The 12,370-nt window shown below is 35.8% G+C and overlaps 1 protein-coding gene across 1 annotated transcript in view; it reads right to left on the bottom strand.

The window, feature by feature from the left end:
- Positions 1-12,370, bottom strand: part of CPS1 (carbamoyl-phosphate synthase 1) — a 116,758-nt gene that overhangs the window by 38,119 nt on the left and 66,269 nt on the right. The window contains exons 22-24 of the mRNA XM_077154986.1: positions 2,760-2,901; positions 1,379-1,444; positions 854-917 (exon numbers count right to left, since the gene is read on the bottom strand). Of these exons, the coding sequence (XP_077011101.1) occupies positions 854-917; positions 1,379-1,444; positions 2,760-2,901 (272 nt within the window). The remainder of the gene's footprint in view (positions 1-853; positions 918-1,378; positions 1,445-2,759; positions 2,902-12,370) is intronic.

Genomic DNA, 12,370 nt, shown 5'->3' with positions numbered 1-12,370 from the left:
TGTAAAGTTGCAACTTAAAAAATTCCCCTTTTTAAAAGCCATCCCATTTCTGGTATGTTACATTCTGACAGCTTAAAACAAAAGGTATAAACACTTGGCCCAATTTCAAGATTTGACCAAGGACTGGTAAAATTGTAAAAACTAAAATAAACTATGCTTTAATGCAACAGAGAAAAACTTAATATATTAAATAATATATTTTAGCATTTCCTTAGTAGAATACCTTGTAGAGACTAAATATTAAATATTCTTCCTGGCCAATGTCATTGCCCATTTAAATATATACTTTGTGACTATAATAGATCTTGATTCTTTATTGAATACCTAAGTTTTAAGTGACTAGAGGGGAATGTCCTTATAATTTCTGGTGAGTATGTTTAAATTATATAATGCTTTGCCTAAGCACCGATAAGACAGGCTCTTTGCATTTGATGTGAACAGAAGTCATCATGTTAGGTCAGAGATTATATCTGCAAATGCAATTTTGGGCTGATCTATAAAGTCCATGTGCAAATGTTGATCTATATGAAAAATGAGGTTAGAAGCAAAAAAGTCAAAGTCTAATTCATTCTCCAGCTCCAGTTTCAATTTAGTTCATGAGGATAAAAATGACGAAGGGATGACATGGTGAAACGGAAGGTGACAGAATTTGTAGATGAGACCCAAGCATGAGTTCCATTTCTACCACTTAAGACCTATGTGAGTTTGGGCTTTATCTCTCTGAATGGCAGCTCCTAATTTGCAAATATTACAATGGCACCTATTTTGCAGAGTTCTTGGAGGAAATAAATGAACATGTGAAATGTGCTATATAAACTGTAAAGGAATGTGTAAATATCAGTTATCACTTTACCAATATGATATGGTCCACAGCCCAGCACCATCATCCCATGATCATCAAACTTGATATCATGCTCCTGAGGGGAAAAAATGAAGATGTGGAAATTATTATGTGTAATTCTTCTTTCTAGTAAAATTATCTGTCCAATCTTTGAGTATGTCTTTCTAATTCTTCCGCTTGTTGACATGCATCCTCTCTTTGTCTCTGGGAACTCTTAAGTGTAAAGTGTCATACAAGCTCTACTTATTTGATGAAAGTGGATCTAGTTCAATATTTTTAATTAAACAGTCATGAGACTACACCATAAGTGAATTTTCATACAACCACTGTCCTTACTATCTTTTCACTTGTTCATTTTTATCATCTTAAGACAGTTCTTAAAGAACTGAGTACAGAAACATATCACCACATCTGACCCACATGTATTACCAATATAACTGGATAACCAAAGACATACAAAATATATAAACATTCCCTAAAGTGGGCCATCTATATAAGTGCAGCTCTTTCTACATATGGCAGGTTGACAGTTCCTACCTGACCATTGTAGGTGACATAGAGGTAGTTTGTTATTGATGGGTATTCTGCTGCTAGTGTATCAATCTGCAAGAGAAAATAAATACATGAATATATTGGGATTTTACTCCCTATCTCTATTATAATTTATTTCAAGACTGATTGTGTAATTCTGTGAGTGTATTGATATTACTTACTTTAATGCCTATTCTGTCAGATATAAAGCTAGGGGAAAAAACATGTACAGTACAACTGCTTTCTAATTCTAAAAATGGGAGGGGATAAACAAAACAAAACAATGATATGATCCAGTTACCACCTGAGCAATAAATGGTCAAAACAGTCCAAGGCATCACTGAGGAGCACCTCAGTAACCTCTCAAGAACACTGCAGATTGGTCATGTAGTCAGCTGGTGACTAGGAAGATACCCCAGTCAGTTGTTTAAAGAAGCTGCATATAAATTTGGAGCAAAGTGACCTAGACAAAAGGGCATCTTTGGTTTGCAAATGAATATGTAGGATGTAAGTTATCTATGGCACTGAGCTATGGGATGACACATACCATAAAGTATGGGCAGAGAGGGGTGGCAAGGGAGGTTTCATTGAACAATATTTGGGAAAAATAAATCAATTCAGCTCTCCAGGGCCAGGAGCTGAGCTTAGTGAGCAAGAATGTGAGGCTGACAGGGCAAGCTGGTACAAGTCAGATGAGAAGGAAGAAAGGAAATAATTGCTGAGTAGAAAATATTCAGTATCAAGCCTGGGACTTAGAGGTGTGCCCCCTGAGTACACAGAGAAAAATCGATGATTTTAAAGGACAAAACCCAGCTGGTGGTACTTTAAGCCAACAACCCTCACACTAAAGGAAAAAAAAAATTACCACGGCATACCTTTGAAAGTTCTAGTGTGATTGTCATGAATACTAGATGAGCTCATTATGCCTAGTCCTATCACAATGAATACTAAATGAACCATAATGATAGGACACTTAAAATAAAGTATTACCCTGTAAAAAGTTAGTACTAAAGAAGGTAACTATTCTTTTCAGGAGGGTCAGCCACAACACCAGGATATTTCAAGTCCTTGTGTTATACCAAGGATTTCTCTTATTACAGATATATTTGGACACAGGTCAAAAATCAGAGAAGAGGTCATTTTGATTTTTCCCCCTATTTAGGCCAAGGAAATCAGGTACTCACTCTACTCTCTACCTCCCAGTGCCCAACATCATTCTCTTTTAAGCCTAATCAATCCTGTGCTGAATAAAATTGATGACATTATGTACATCAACGGGACAAGTAGAGTTACTTTCTAATTCCATCCCTCCCCTTATTGACAATGGATTTTTAAATTGGCGCTACATTTTCCCAAGGAATCTTGGGAAGAAAGGGAGTTCCTTTACCTGTTTAACCCAAGGATGGATGTTTTTCTTCAACCTCAGCTCCCTTGTCTGAGCCTCAGTCAGTCCAAGGCATTTTGAAATCTGCTTGTCTGAAAACCCAATCTCCTTAGCCTTTCTCAAGGTTTCTTCCGTAATGGACTCACTAGAATGTAATGGAAAAGAGATATTCAAGGTTAAATCAAACACAGTAAGAGGCAGTGAACTGCTCAATTTCAAAAACACCAAAGGCTCCTTATTTTCCATCTTCAAACATGTTTAGGTATCTTTTTAAAATACACAAATAATCAACTAAATCCTTTAGCCTTTATAAAGTCTACCTTTGATAATGCTGAGCTTCTCAAACCTATGCCCTCTGTACCCCTCTCCTTCTTATTTACTGACGAAAGGCTTCGGCATGTACTGGTCTAATGAATGCACTCTTTCAAAAATAATAAGATACTTCCATGAGTCTTTTCTTGAACACATTTGGCTGATTTACCAGGATATCCCCAAAGCCTTACACATCATCTGGTCCACAGACAACACTCAATAAATATTTATTAAATAATTAGATGAACCTATAATTCTCTAGTGCCTTTTTATAGAAAAGAACAAGCAATTACTGAAATCAGCTTGTAACTAGAACTGAAAATACAAAAATAATTTGTAAAGAGCAAAGGTACAGGAAAATAAAATATTACTGTAAAAGCATCTCTAACCAAGCCGGGGGGCTAACTACTTCAAACAGTAGTCAATTCAGTAAAATTCAATTATAACTATTTGATAGTCAATACAATGAAATTAAAGTATAACAGTGTGTTGTCAGAAGATCTAACTTATACTAAATAAAGCATTTTCATTGAAATCCTGATAATAGAATGTAAATAAATGAAATCTACTGCATTTTGTTCATCCTAAGCTTCAATCTTCCTTCTTTAATTAATTCCCATGAGTTTGGAGAAGAGAGAAATTAAGACAAGGTCTATAATAGCTATCGCTCTGGTTTTATGATTTTAGCATTAGTTTGGATTTTTTCAACTACTGATCTTCCTGATCAAGTTACTTTTCCTATTACACCTAAATTCCCTTCTGCATCTCACATCAATGTGTTGATTCTCCCAGTATATTCAATTTCTTCTTTTTAAATCCCATTTTGAACTTGTATTCTCCAAGTATTCTGCTAGCTCTCCATCAGAGCAACACATTTCTCTGTCAAATTCTTGAATGCAAGCTGATCACCACATATTACTAACTGCTTACTGTGTGCCAAGCTCTAAGCAACATGCTCAAGAACTGCGCTGTCCATCCGATATGGTAGCCTTTGCCACACATAGCTATTTAAATTCAAGTGTTAATTATAATTTTTTAAAAATAAAAATTTAGATCCACATTCGCACCAGCCACAATTCAAATGCTCAATAGTTGCACGCGGTTATGGTTACTGTACTGGACAGTGAAGATTATAGAATAGTTCCATCACTGAAGAAATTTCTACAGGACAGTGCTACTCCAGAAGACACGAAACAATATTTGAGACAAGTCATACATTCACGGAATGACAGAGGACAGAGAGTGACTTAAAGAAGTTCATGGGGGCTATACTTTGTGGCAGTGATGAAGAGGACAACACAAGGTCAGAGAAGAGAGATAAAAGTAGTAGTTAAGAAATACTAGAGCAACAGAGGGACAAGAACAGAGCTATAAAGAAAGTTCAGCATTACACAGATGAAGGAGTTGAGAGCTATACTTTAGGCATGGGCAACTAACCGCATTTGCAGTAATTTGACGACAGTAATGGGTGCAGCACGCATAGGAAACACGCTGAAGATTTGTAGTTGGAAAGTGTTCATGGAAATCTGGGGAGGTTAGGGGCTGGGCAGCATCCATTGCCACTGTTTCATAAGTGCTTTAACATTTAGTGATCATGTACTGTGTCAGGCCCTGTGCTTCCTACATTAATGGTGGAGAGACACAATATCAAATCCCCACATTCAAAGAGGCCAAATTAGAATACAAGGCAATCACTCACTGAAGTGTCCATCCTATGAGAGGCACTATGAGAGAAATGTATGAAGTACCTAAGGCAGTGGCTTAGAAGAGGGACCCCCAGTTCTCATGAGTCTGAAAAGATTTTACCCAAGAGGTGACTTCTGAGTACATGGAGGACTTTGAAACACCCAACTTTGTGTTTACCTTTCATTTTGCGAAAATATGTTTTATTTTCCAGAAAGAAAGTGGAGGAAGATTTTGTTGTTGCTGTTGCTATTTGTTTTGGAAATGTATGTTCCCACATTCCTTGCCAAGAATATCCTCCAAAACCAATTGCTCATTTGTTTCTGTATAAGGATGTATTTAGCCTCAAAATGGAAGGGCTTAACAACGAGCTATTTTTCTATATTGGAATTTTGGATGATGTTCTTTTAAAATAAATAATCATGAATTTTGTGGAATATTTCAAATTGTATTAATGCTTAAATGTCTGAGGGCAGACTATGGATTTTCTCTGTGACCTATAATTTAATGAACACATACATATAAAACTTGAGTTAGATGGAGAAATACACTACATCTAACAATGAGCAAACTCTTACCCATAGAACAATTCTACTTGCTAGAACATTTTCCCCTCATCATAGCATAGCAGTAAACAAAAAGAGAAATGAAAAGCAGAGCTTCAATAAGGCATTCCTTTGTTAGTACAAAACCATCAGGCAAAGCCCATAATGTGTATGGACAATCACATTAACTTAAGTTGACTAACCCCTAACTCTGAACCCCAGTAATCAAGTCATACTTAAGAAAACATGCCTCAATTGTGGAATTGCAACCCATGCCAAACTCTGGACTCTGTTCTACAGCTAATTGTTGCAATGTTCTTTGAAATTTATTGCTTTTTTGCACATATGTTATTTTTCACAAAAAAAGAAAAAAAAGTCGATTGCCATGATAAATGCTATATGATGATATTGTGAACCACTAGATTGTACACCTTGGAGGATTACATCCATGGCATGTGAACATATAATACATATCAATAAAAATAATTAAAAAAAAAAGATCAAAGAAGAAGGTTAAGTTATAAAGGAGAAGATAGGTTTCAACAAATGTGCTTGACCCATGAATCATTATATTGATATTTCTCTTAGTCTCCAGTGTCTTGGAGCAGCCAGAAGGAAAAAACCTAAAACTGTGAAACTATAACCCATGCTAAACTCTGAAATCTGTTTCTATAACTAATCGTTGTGGTGTGCTTTGAAATTACTGCTTTTTTTTTTTTGTATATATATCATCTTCCACAATAGAAATAAAAAACATGCCTCAAAATGAACCATCATATCTATACTTGAGAGTTTGGACTAGCAGTAATATAAATGTTAAGTGTTTCAAGTCCAAAACTAAGTGGAAATCATGCACTTATTTTTAGCTATTTGATTAGGTTTTTCCTTTATTGCCTAAAATGATTTACTTTTGTTCCTTCCCAGATACAATACCAGTCAATTCTTTAAAGGTTGCCATGTTGTTTTAAATGAAAATTATAAAAAATGGTTCTAAACAAACAGAAGAAACCATTCAGAATCCTAACATTTCTATTAAGGATGCAAGACATTTGTGCTTTTCTTGTCTACATTCAGCCATGGAGTCGAGTCTCTTCTACTACCAGAATATACTCTATTCTTCTTTTTCACCAAAAAGAGTGCAGTGGAGTATAGACAAATTAAATTGGATTATTACCCACAAATAAAAAGAAAGAAAGGCTGATTGATATAGTTCTCCTTGTGCATAAAAAAATGAAGCGAATTAATTTTATTATCAGCTCTGGTGGCAAAAGAATAGCCATCTGTCAGAGCAATCCCCCACTTCTGAGAGTTTTCATTGTTTAAAAGAGATGCCTGAGAAAAGCAACATTTAAACAAAATAATGTATCATGAATGACAGAATTTCAGACTGGTGGGGTGAAAGCTATTTCCACCTAGGACCTCCGCAAGTCATAGCATGTGAGAGTTTTGAAACAGATGCTTCAAGCTAGACTTTCAAAGTGTATGCCTTAAGCTCACTAGCTGATTCTCAAACATTTTTCTGGTGATCCAAAATCTACCTTAAGTTTTGCCATTGTTCAAACAACTAGATCGTAGACATGTTCCTGAAATAATACAAAGCACTTTAAAATCCTCCTCCCTAGAAAAAGTAGATGTTGATGCTAACCCATGGCAGCAAAGACATGGACAAGTTAGATCCCTTTCCACATTGTGTTATCTAAGTCTCTAGAGTCCCCCTAAATGCAAGACAGGGAGCAGGCTGCCTGTCTTTACATCTCCTTCATTCTGTCTTCTGCTTCTCCATTAAAATGAGGCTAGTAACATGCCAATGCACTCAGAAGAAAGCTGACTTTATTCCCAACTTGTTCGGATAAAAATTTTTATTTTGTATTCCATTATAATAAAATAAAAGAAGAGACAGTTTAAAGACACGATTCATTAGTTTTGGGCCAGTGATTTAGATAAGGTTAAACCTCTTCAGAATCAAATACAAGATGAATAATCCTAAATGAGCATAAAGCTCATTTAACAATTGGAGATCCAGATACATGCTTCTCATCTTTACCTGCCCATATTGGGCTGCTCTCCATTTTCTCTACTCACAAGAATGTCTATCATGGTTAGTTTTTTTTTTAAAAAAAATCAAGTTAGGTAAAAGCTTATCTCAGAAACAAGGCTATAATATTTCTACTCTTCCAAAGGAAAACAAAAGCCTTATTTTGGAACAAATTCAAAACAGAATAATTACTGAAAGAAATATATATGCTGGATTTGTAATTCAGAACTTCCTTTTGAAGCCTCGATTGGGAATGTTCCATTTATATTACATTGTAAATCAAGGAAAAAATTACACCAAGCGAGAAATGTCATCAGCTGAATGGAGCACATTGCACCACAGCTCACAATATAATAAGGTAAGTTATCCTTCTGTTATTTGATGTGAACTTCTGTGTACTCATACGACTCTACTCTTCGAACATGTACACATTAAATACATAATTCATGGCTATACCCTCTAAAATATACTATGTATACAACTTTTCTTCCCCCTACCAGGTTTTCTCGCTTTCAAATTTCAAGGGCAAACTTCTAAGGTTACATTTTCATCTTTTCATAACAGAATCTGAACCGTAAAACAAAGAAACACCACACGGCTATGATGCTGGCTTTCTCAGAATCTCCAGTTTCTCTAGCCTTAGCAGCACAAAATGACAGTCTGAAATTTTAGAGGGGGGGGGAAGCATCTTTAAACCAGACAATCAGACGTTTACGCAGTCCGCCGTAATGTTTTAGTGGTTAGACAGCACTGCTCAGCGTCTACGGCCGGAGGCTCTCATGCCCCCGTGTTCTCGGGTTTATAAACAGTACCAGCCGTGCTCCCCTCTCTTTCTGCGACTTCCAATGTAGACACTGTTGTTTAAAATTCTACCCTGTCATCTCTGAAACTTCCTCCACTCACATCAAGTCTTCAATAATACATGATAAAAGGAAATGGAATAAATGCCCCTTAATGAGGACATTTTCACCTGGCACAGAGGAGCTGGGGAAATCTATTAGCGGACACGGGGAACGCCGGCAGCATCGCAATTACCAAGGGAGCCCGGGCACTTCACACGGGCTCTCTTCCACTTGACTGGCTTTTATATGATCCACCAACTCACAAGTCATACTAAACAAATTTCCCTCCAGATTGCACAAGCTCTAATGTGAAAATGAGCACTACATTTCATTAATGTGAAAATGAGCACTACATTCCATAATTGTGGAATGGGCTTGCACAATTATGGAATGGGCTTGCAATTTTATTATTGTCTTTAAAAACATAAAAATAAAGAAAAACCCCCACAAGGCAGAAGCTGAAAAAAACACTAAGCCTGACGTTCAGTAATGACACCTGCTTTAATACAAAAGAGACCCGAGTCTGGTAAGGCCATTCAAATATAATTGAATATAATGTTCTATAAATACCAAGTAATAATAATGGAAAAAATAAACTAATATAGGTTAATGGCAATTTTTGAGCCTTTATTAATTATATTTCACCAGTCACTCGATTAAAAATACTCTCTCTTTCTCTGTCTTTGATTTGGTAAAAATGAAAGACAAGCAGAAATCACCTATAAAGGGAAAACTACTAACCAAATAGTAAGTCATGTCTACTAGAGTATAAGAAAGGGTTCTCTTCCATTTCAAAAAGATTTTTTTTTTTTTTTGCTTCTGTTAATCAAATAGCTTTCATCTGATCAGACTGAAATAAAGGTCAAAGTCCGTACTGTGGAATATTGCTTCTGTTATTCCTAATTAGTGGAAAAATAAAGAGGCAGTATTTGGTAGTCACACCCTGGCTGTTTCTCAGGTGCATAGGTTTGTCACATCCAGAGTTTAATAGAAACACTTTATAATGCCTCAGTAGAAAATTGAAATTGAATTAGATTCTCTGATATTTTATAGTCTGTTATTTCACAAATAAGTTTACTTAAAAGCCTTATATTTTAAAATTTCTCCATTATCTTTGTGTTAAAGCAAATCATGCTTTCATAGTGTCCCAAGCAATGAATATATAATTTTAAATATACAACTTTCTTTGACTTCTGGAAACTATTAGTTAGGACCTTATTAATTGAAGCATATCTACTGATAACTAATGCACAGTTTTGTTTTCTGCTAAATGTAACATATAAAGAATAATTTTAATTTTAATTTTTCAAAATGTAAGCTTTTTCTAGAAAGCTGAAAAATGAGAAGTCATTTCTCAGAGGATGTGGATAAAATCTGGAATTAAATATTTAGAGACATGTCACTTTAGATCTATGTTTCGATGAGTATTGCTACCTACATGAAAATCAAATATCTTAATTAACTGGGGTTTTACTGAAGAAGATATATAAATGCATATTAATACCTGTGATAGCAAGAACTTTCATTGACTTGACAATAATGACTATAAACACGAAGGACAAACTGAGTAGCTCACCTTTCAAGCTGCCTAGGGGAAAGGATGGACAATTAAATCAGTTCACAAGTCAAAGATTAGGAAGTAGGATGGGGGCAGGAAACAGAACATGCGATATCAATATTGTCATGTGATATCGGTGTGATGGCCATAGCATGATTGTTATATTTACCTGAGCAGATAGATGCCAAACTGCCTATTTTGAGGTTAGACAGGCAAATAAGTCACACACTAAAACCTAGACTCAGGCTCTAACCACCCTGTAAAAACAAATCATCAATACGATGAAATGATAAATGTGTAACATGTTTAGCACATTGCCAGGTGGTAATAAGTATTTCATTAGTGCAAATACCAGGGGGAAAGGAAGGAGAGAAGCAAGGACAGCAGAAGAGGGAAGAACAGGAGAAGAAAAATGAAATGGGCACGTCATCAGCATCTCAGCTCCTCTCAGGCTCTTCCCTCACCTCCATGGTGCACCTGTACCCACACCTGCAAATCAGAGCTGCTCTTCTGTAAAGAACACGCTGTCAGGTGTTTACACCGCGCTGGGGAGTTACGGCCACTGTCTTACCTAGGGATAGACATGATACACCTCTTCATCTCTAAAGGTAGACACAGTGGCTTTCTGCCCTAGTATGGTATGAATTAGCATGTGTAAATTTTTCTGAGGGCCAGCAACTGATTATCTAGCTCACACGGCCTACTGCATCCAAATTTAATTTCAATTCCATATTCAGAAGTCACATTTTACTTATGCTTGCATTGACATGGAACTAAGGTATTCATGTTTTAGTTAAAGAAAAAACATACATGCATGCTTGCAACCACACACACACTGTCTTTTGCTATAAATAAAGCTGAATTTATAAAGAAACTCCTTTTCCTAGGTCTTGATACCTTTGAAAATTCTGTTCATATTTTTAAAGGTGACCGGCCAGGGCTTTCTCCCTGCCAGGCCCTCGTGTTCTCCCCACAAGGGTTCTAGAGAAGGGCACATTCCCTACGATGCTTCAGCTCTAGTGAGGTCAACGACGCAGCCAGGAAAACACACCGCTCACAACTTGACAGCTATGGAGGAACTGATCTCCAGCTGTCTGATTTAAACGTTGTATCTCTAAAAAGAAGCTTTTGAAAAGGGATAGGACTAGAATCGAAGGCAAAAGCCCTAGGCTAGATTCCCTGCTTTCCTTTGACAGGTGTGAAATAAAACGTGACACACACCTTGGTGTGACTCAGTTTCACCACCTATAAAGATAAAATAATGATATTTTCTACCTGGATTATAATAGGAATGCACTTTAAGGTCACCACAGACATCTGCTTTATAAATACTGTATTTTCTTTTATTTAACCTTCTTCCGGATTACTTGTCACATCCTACACCACATCTGTAAATATTTATGAATAGGTCTCATGAAAACTTTTCAGAAAATGTATAGCTTTCTAAAACTGAATAAATTTTTATCAAAAGTACACAAATTTCATCTTGTTTTCAATGGACAATAGAGTTGTTATATTACCCATGTAAGTAATAAAATATTTACACTGTACGTAATCTCCACTTAGCAGTACAAAACAATTAGAAAAATCTCTTTTTTATCATAAAGGCATGTACTCTTAGCTGTCTTAGCTAATTAGTAGATATATGGCCTCTTACCAAAAAAATTAAAACCTAGAGATGCTGGTTCACATCCTCCAATTCAGAGCAGGTTTGTATATTGGACTGTATATTTTCCAATTAGCAATATTGCAAGTTCCTTTGAGCAACAAGAATCAGTGCATTTCCACCCTTCTTCCCCCTCCTTTGCCATGACTTTGGAATTCTTATTACCACTTATCAAGAGCATCTCTTTATTTAATTGGTGAGTGTTTACTCTATGCAAAGCCAATTCAGGAAAAACATGATAAATAAATAAATGGTAAATAAAGAATTGAAGACACTTGCATCTGTTTTATAATTGATATAATACCTTAGAATAGTAAACTTATTCTACACTCACACAAATCAACAAAAGTTCTAAGAGAGGCATGCAATAAAATACTATTAACACATTATGGCATTTGGTATGTGCCCTAATAGAACTTCTCATTTATTTGGGGAATAATTCCAAACATGTCACAAATACAGAACAAGGAAGTGACAGTGGGTGACTCCAGCTATCACATACAATGAGCAAATACGAAGGTCATATTCACATTAATTTCTATTCCTCAGACTGCCTTAATTCCTTTTTGGTAAGATTCTCACACTTATGAAACAGTAAAAACATGACAAAATAAGATCAAACATAACGTATCGTTTCTTAATATAATTCATATATTTATCTACTTCCTCTTTTTCATTGTGAATTTGGTCCTTAGAGTTTAGCTTCCATTTCTAACATGCTATCATCAAGCCTGGTGGATGTATTCAATATTCTTTATTTCTGCTCTTCCTAAATCATACAGTACGGTTCACAGTATCTCCCTATTTTATTTATTTAGTTTTAATTTCTCTCTTCCCTTGGCTCCCACAACATTGGGAAATATTGAAGCAAAGAACACTGTCCTTGGTCTCAGAAAATCCTGAACTCAAATCCTGGCCCCAGTAACATATACCATCCTATGTCCATAGTTCTGGAAAAGTCACTTGAACATTC

This window comes from Tamandua tetradactyla, chromosome 3 (genome assembly GCF_023851605.1).
Source record: "Tamandua tetradactyla isolate mTamTet1 chromosome 3, mTamTet1.pri, whole genome shotgun sequence".
Classification (NCBI taxonomy): domain Eukaryota; kingdom Metazoa; phylum Chordata; class Mammalia; order Pilosa; family Myrmecophagidae; genus Tamandua; species Tamandua tetradactyla.
Note: the sequence above shows the minus strand (reverse complement) of the source record. Positions and strands in the feature narration are given on the sequence as shown.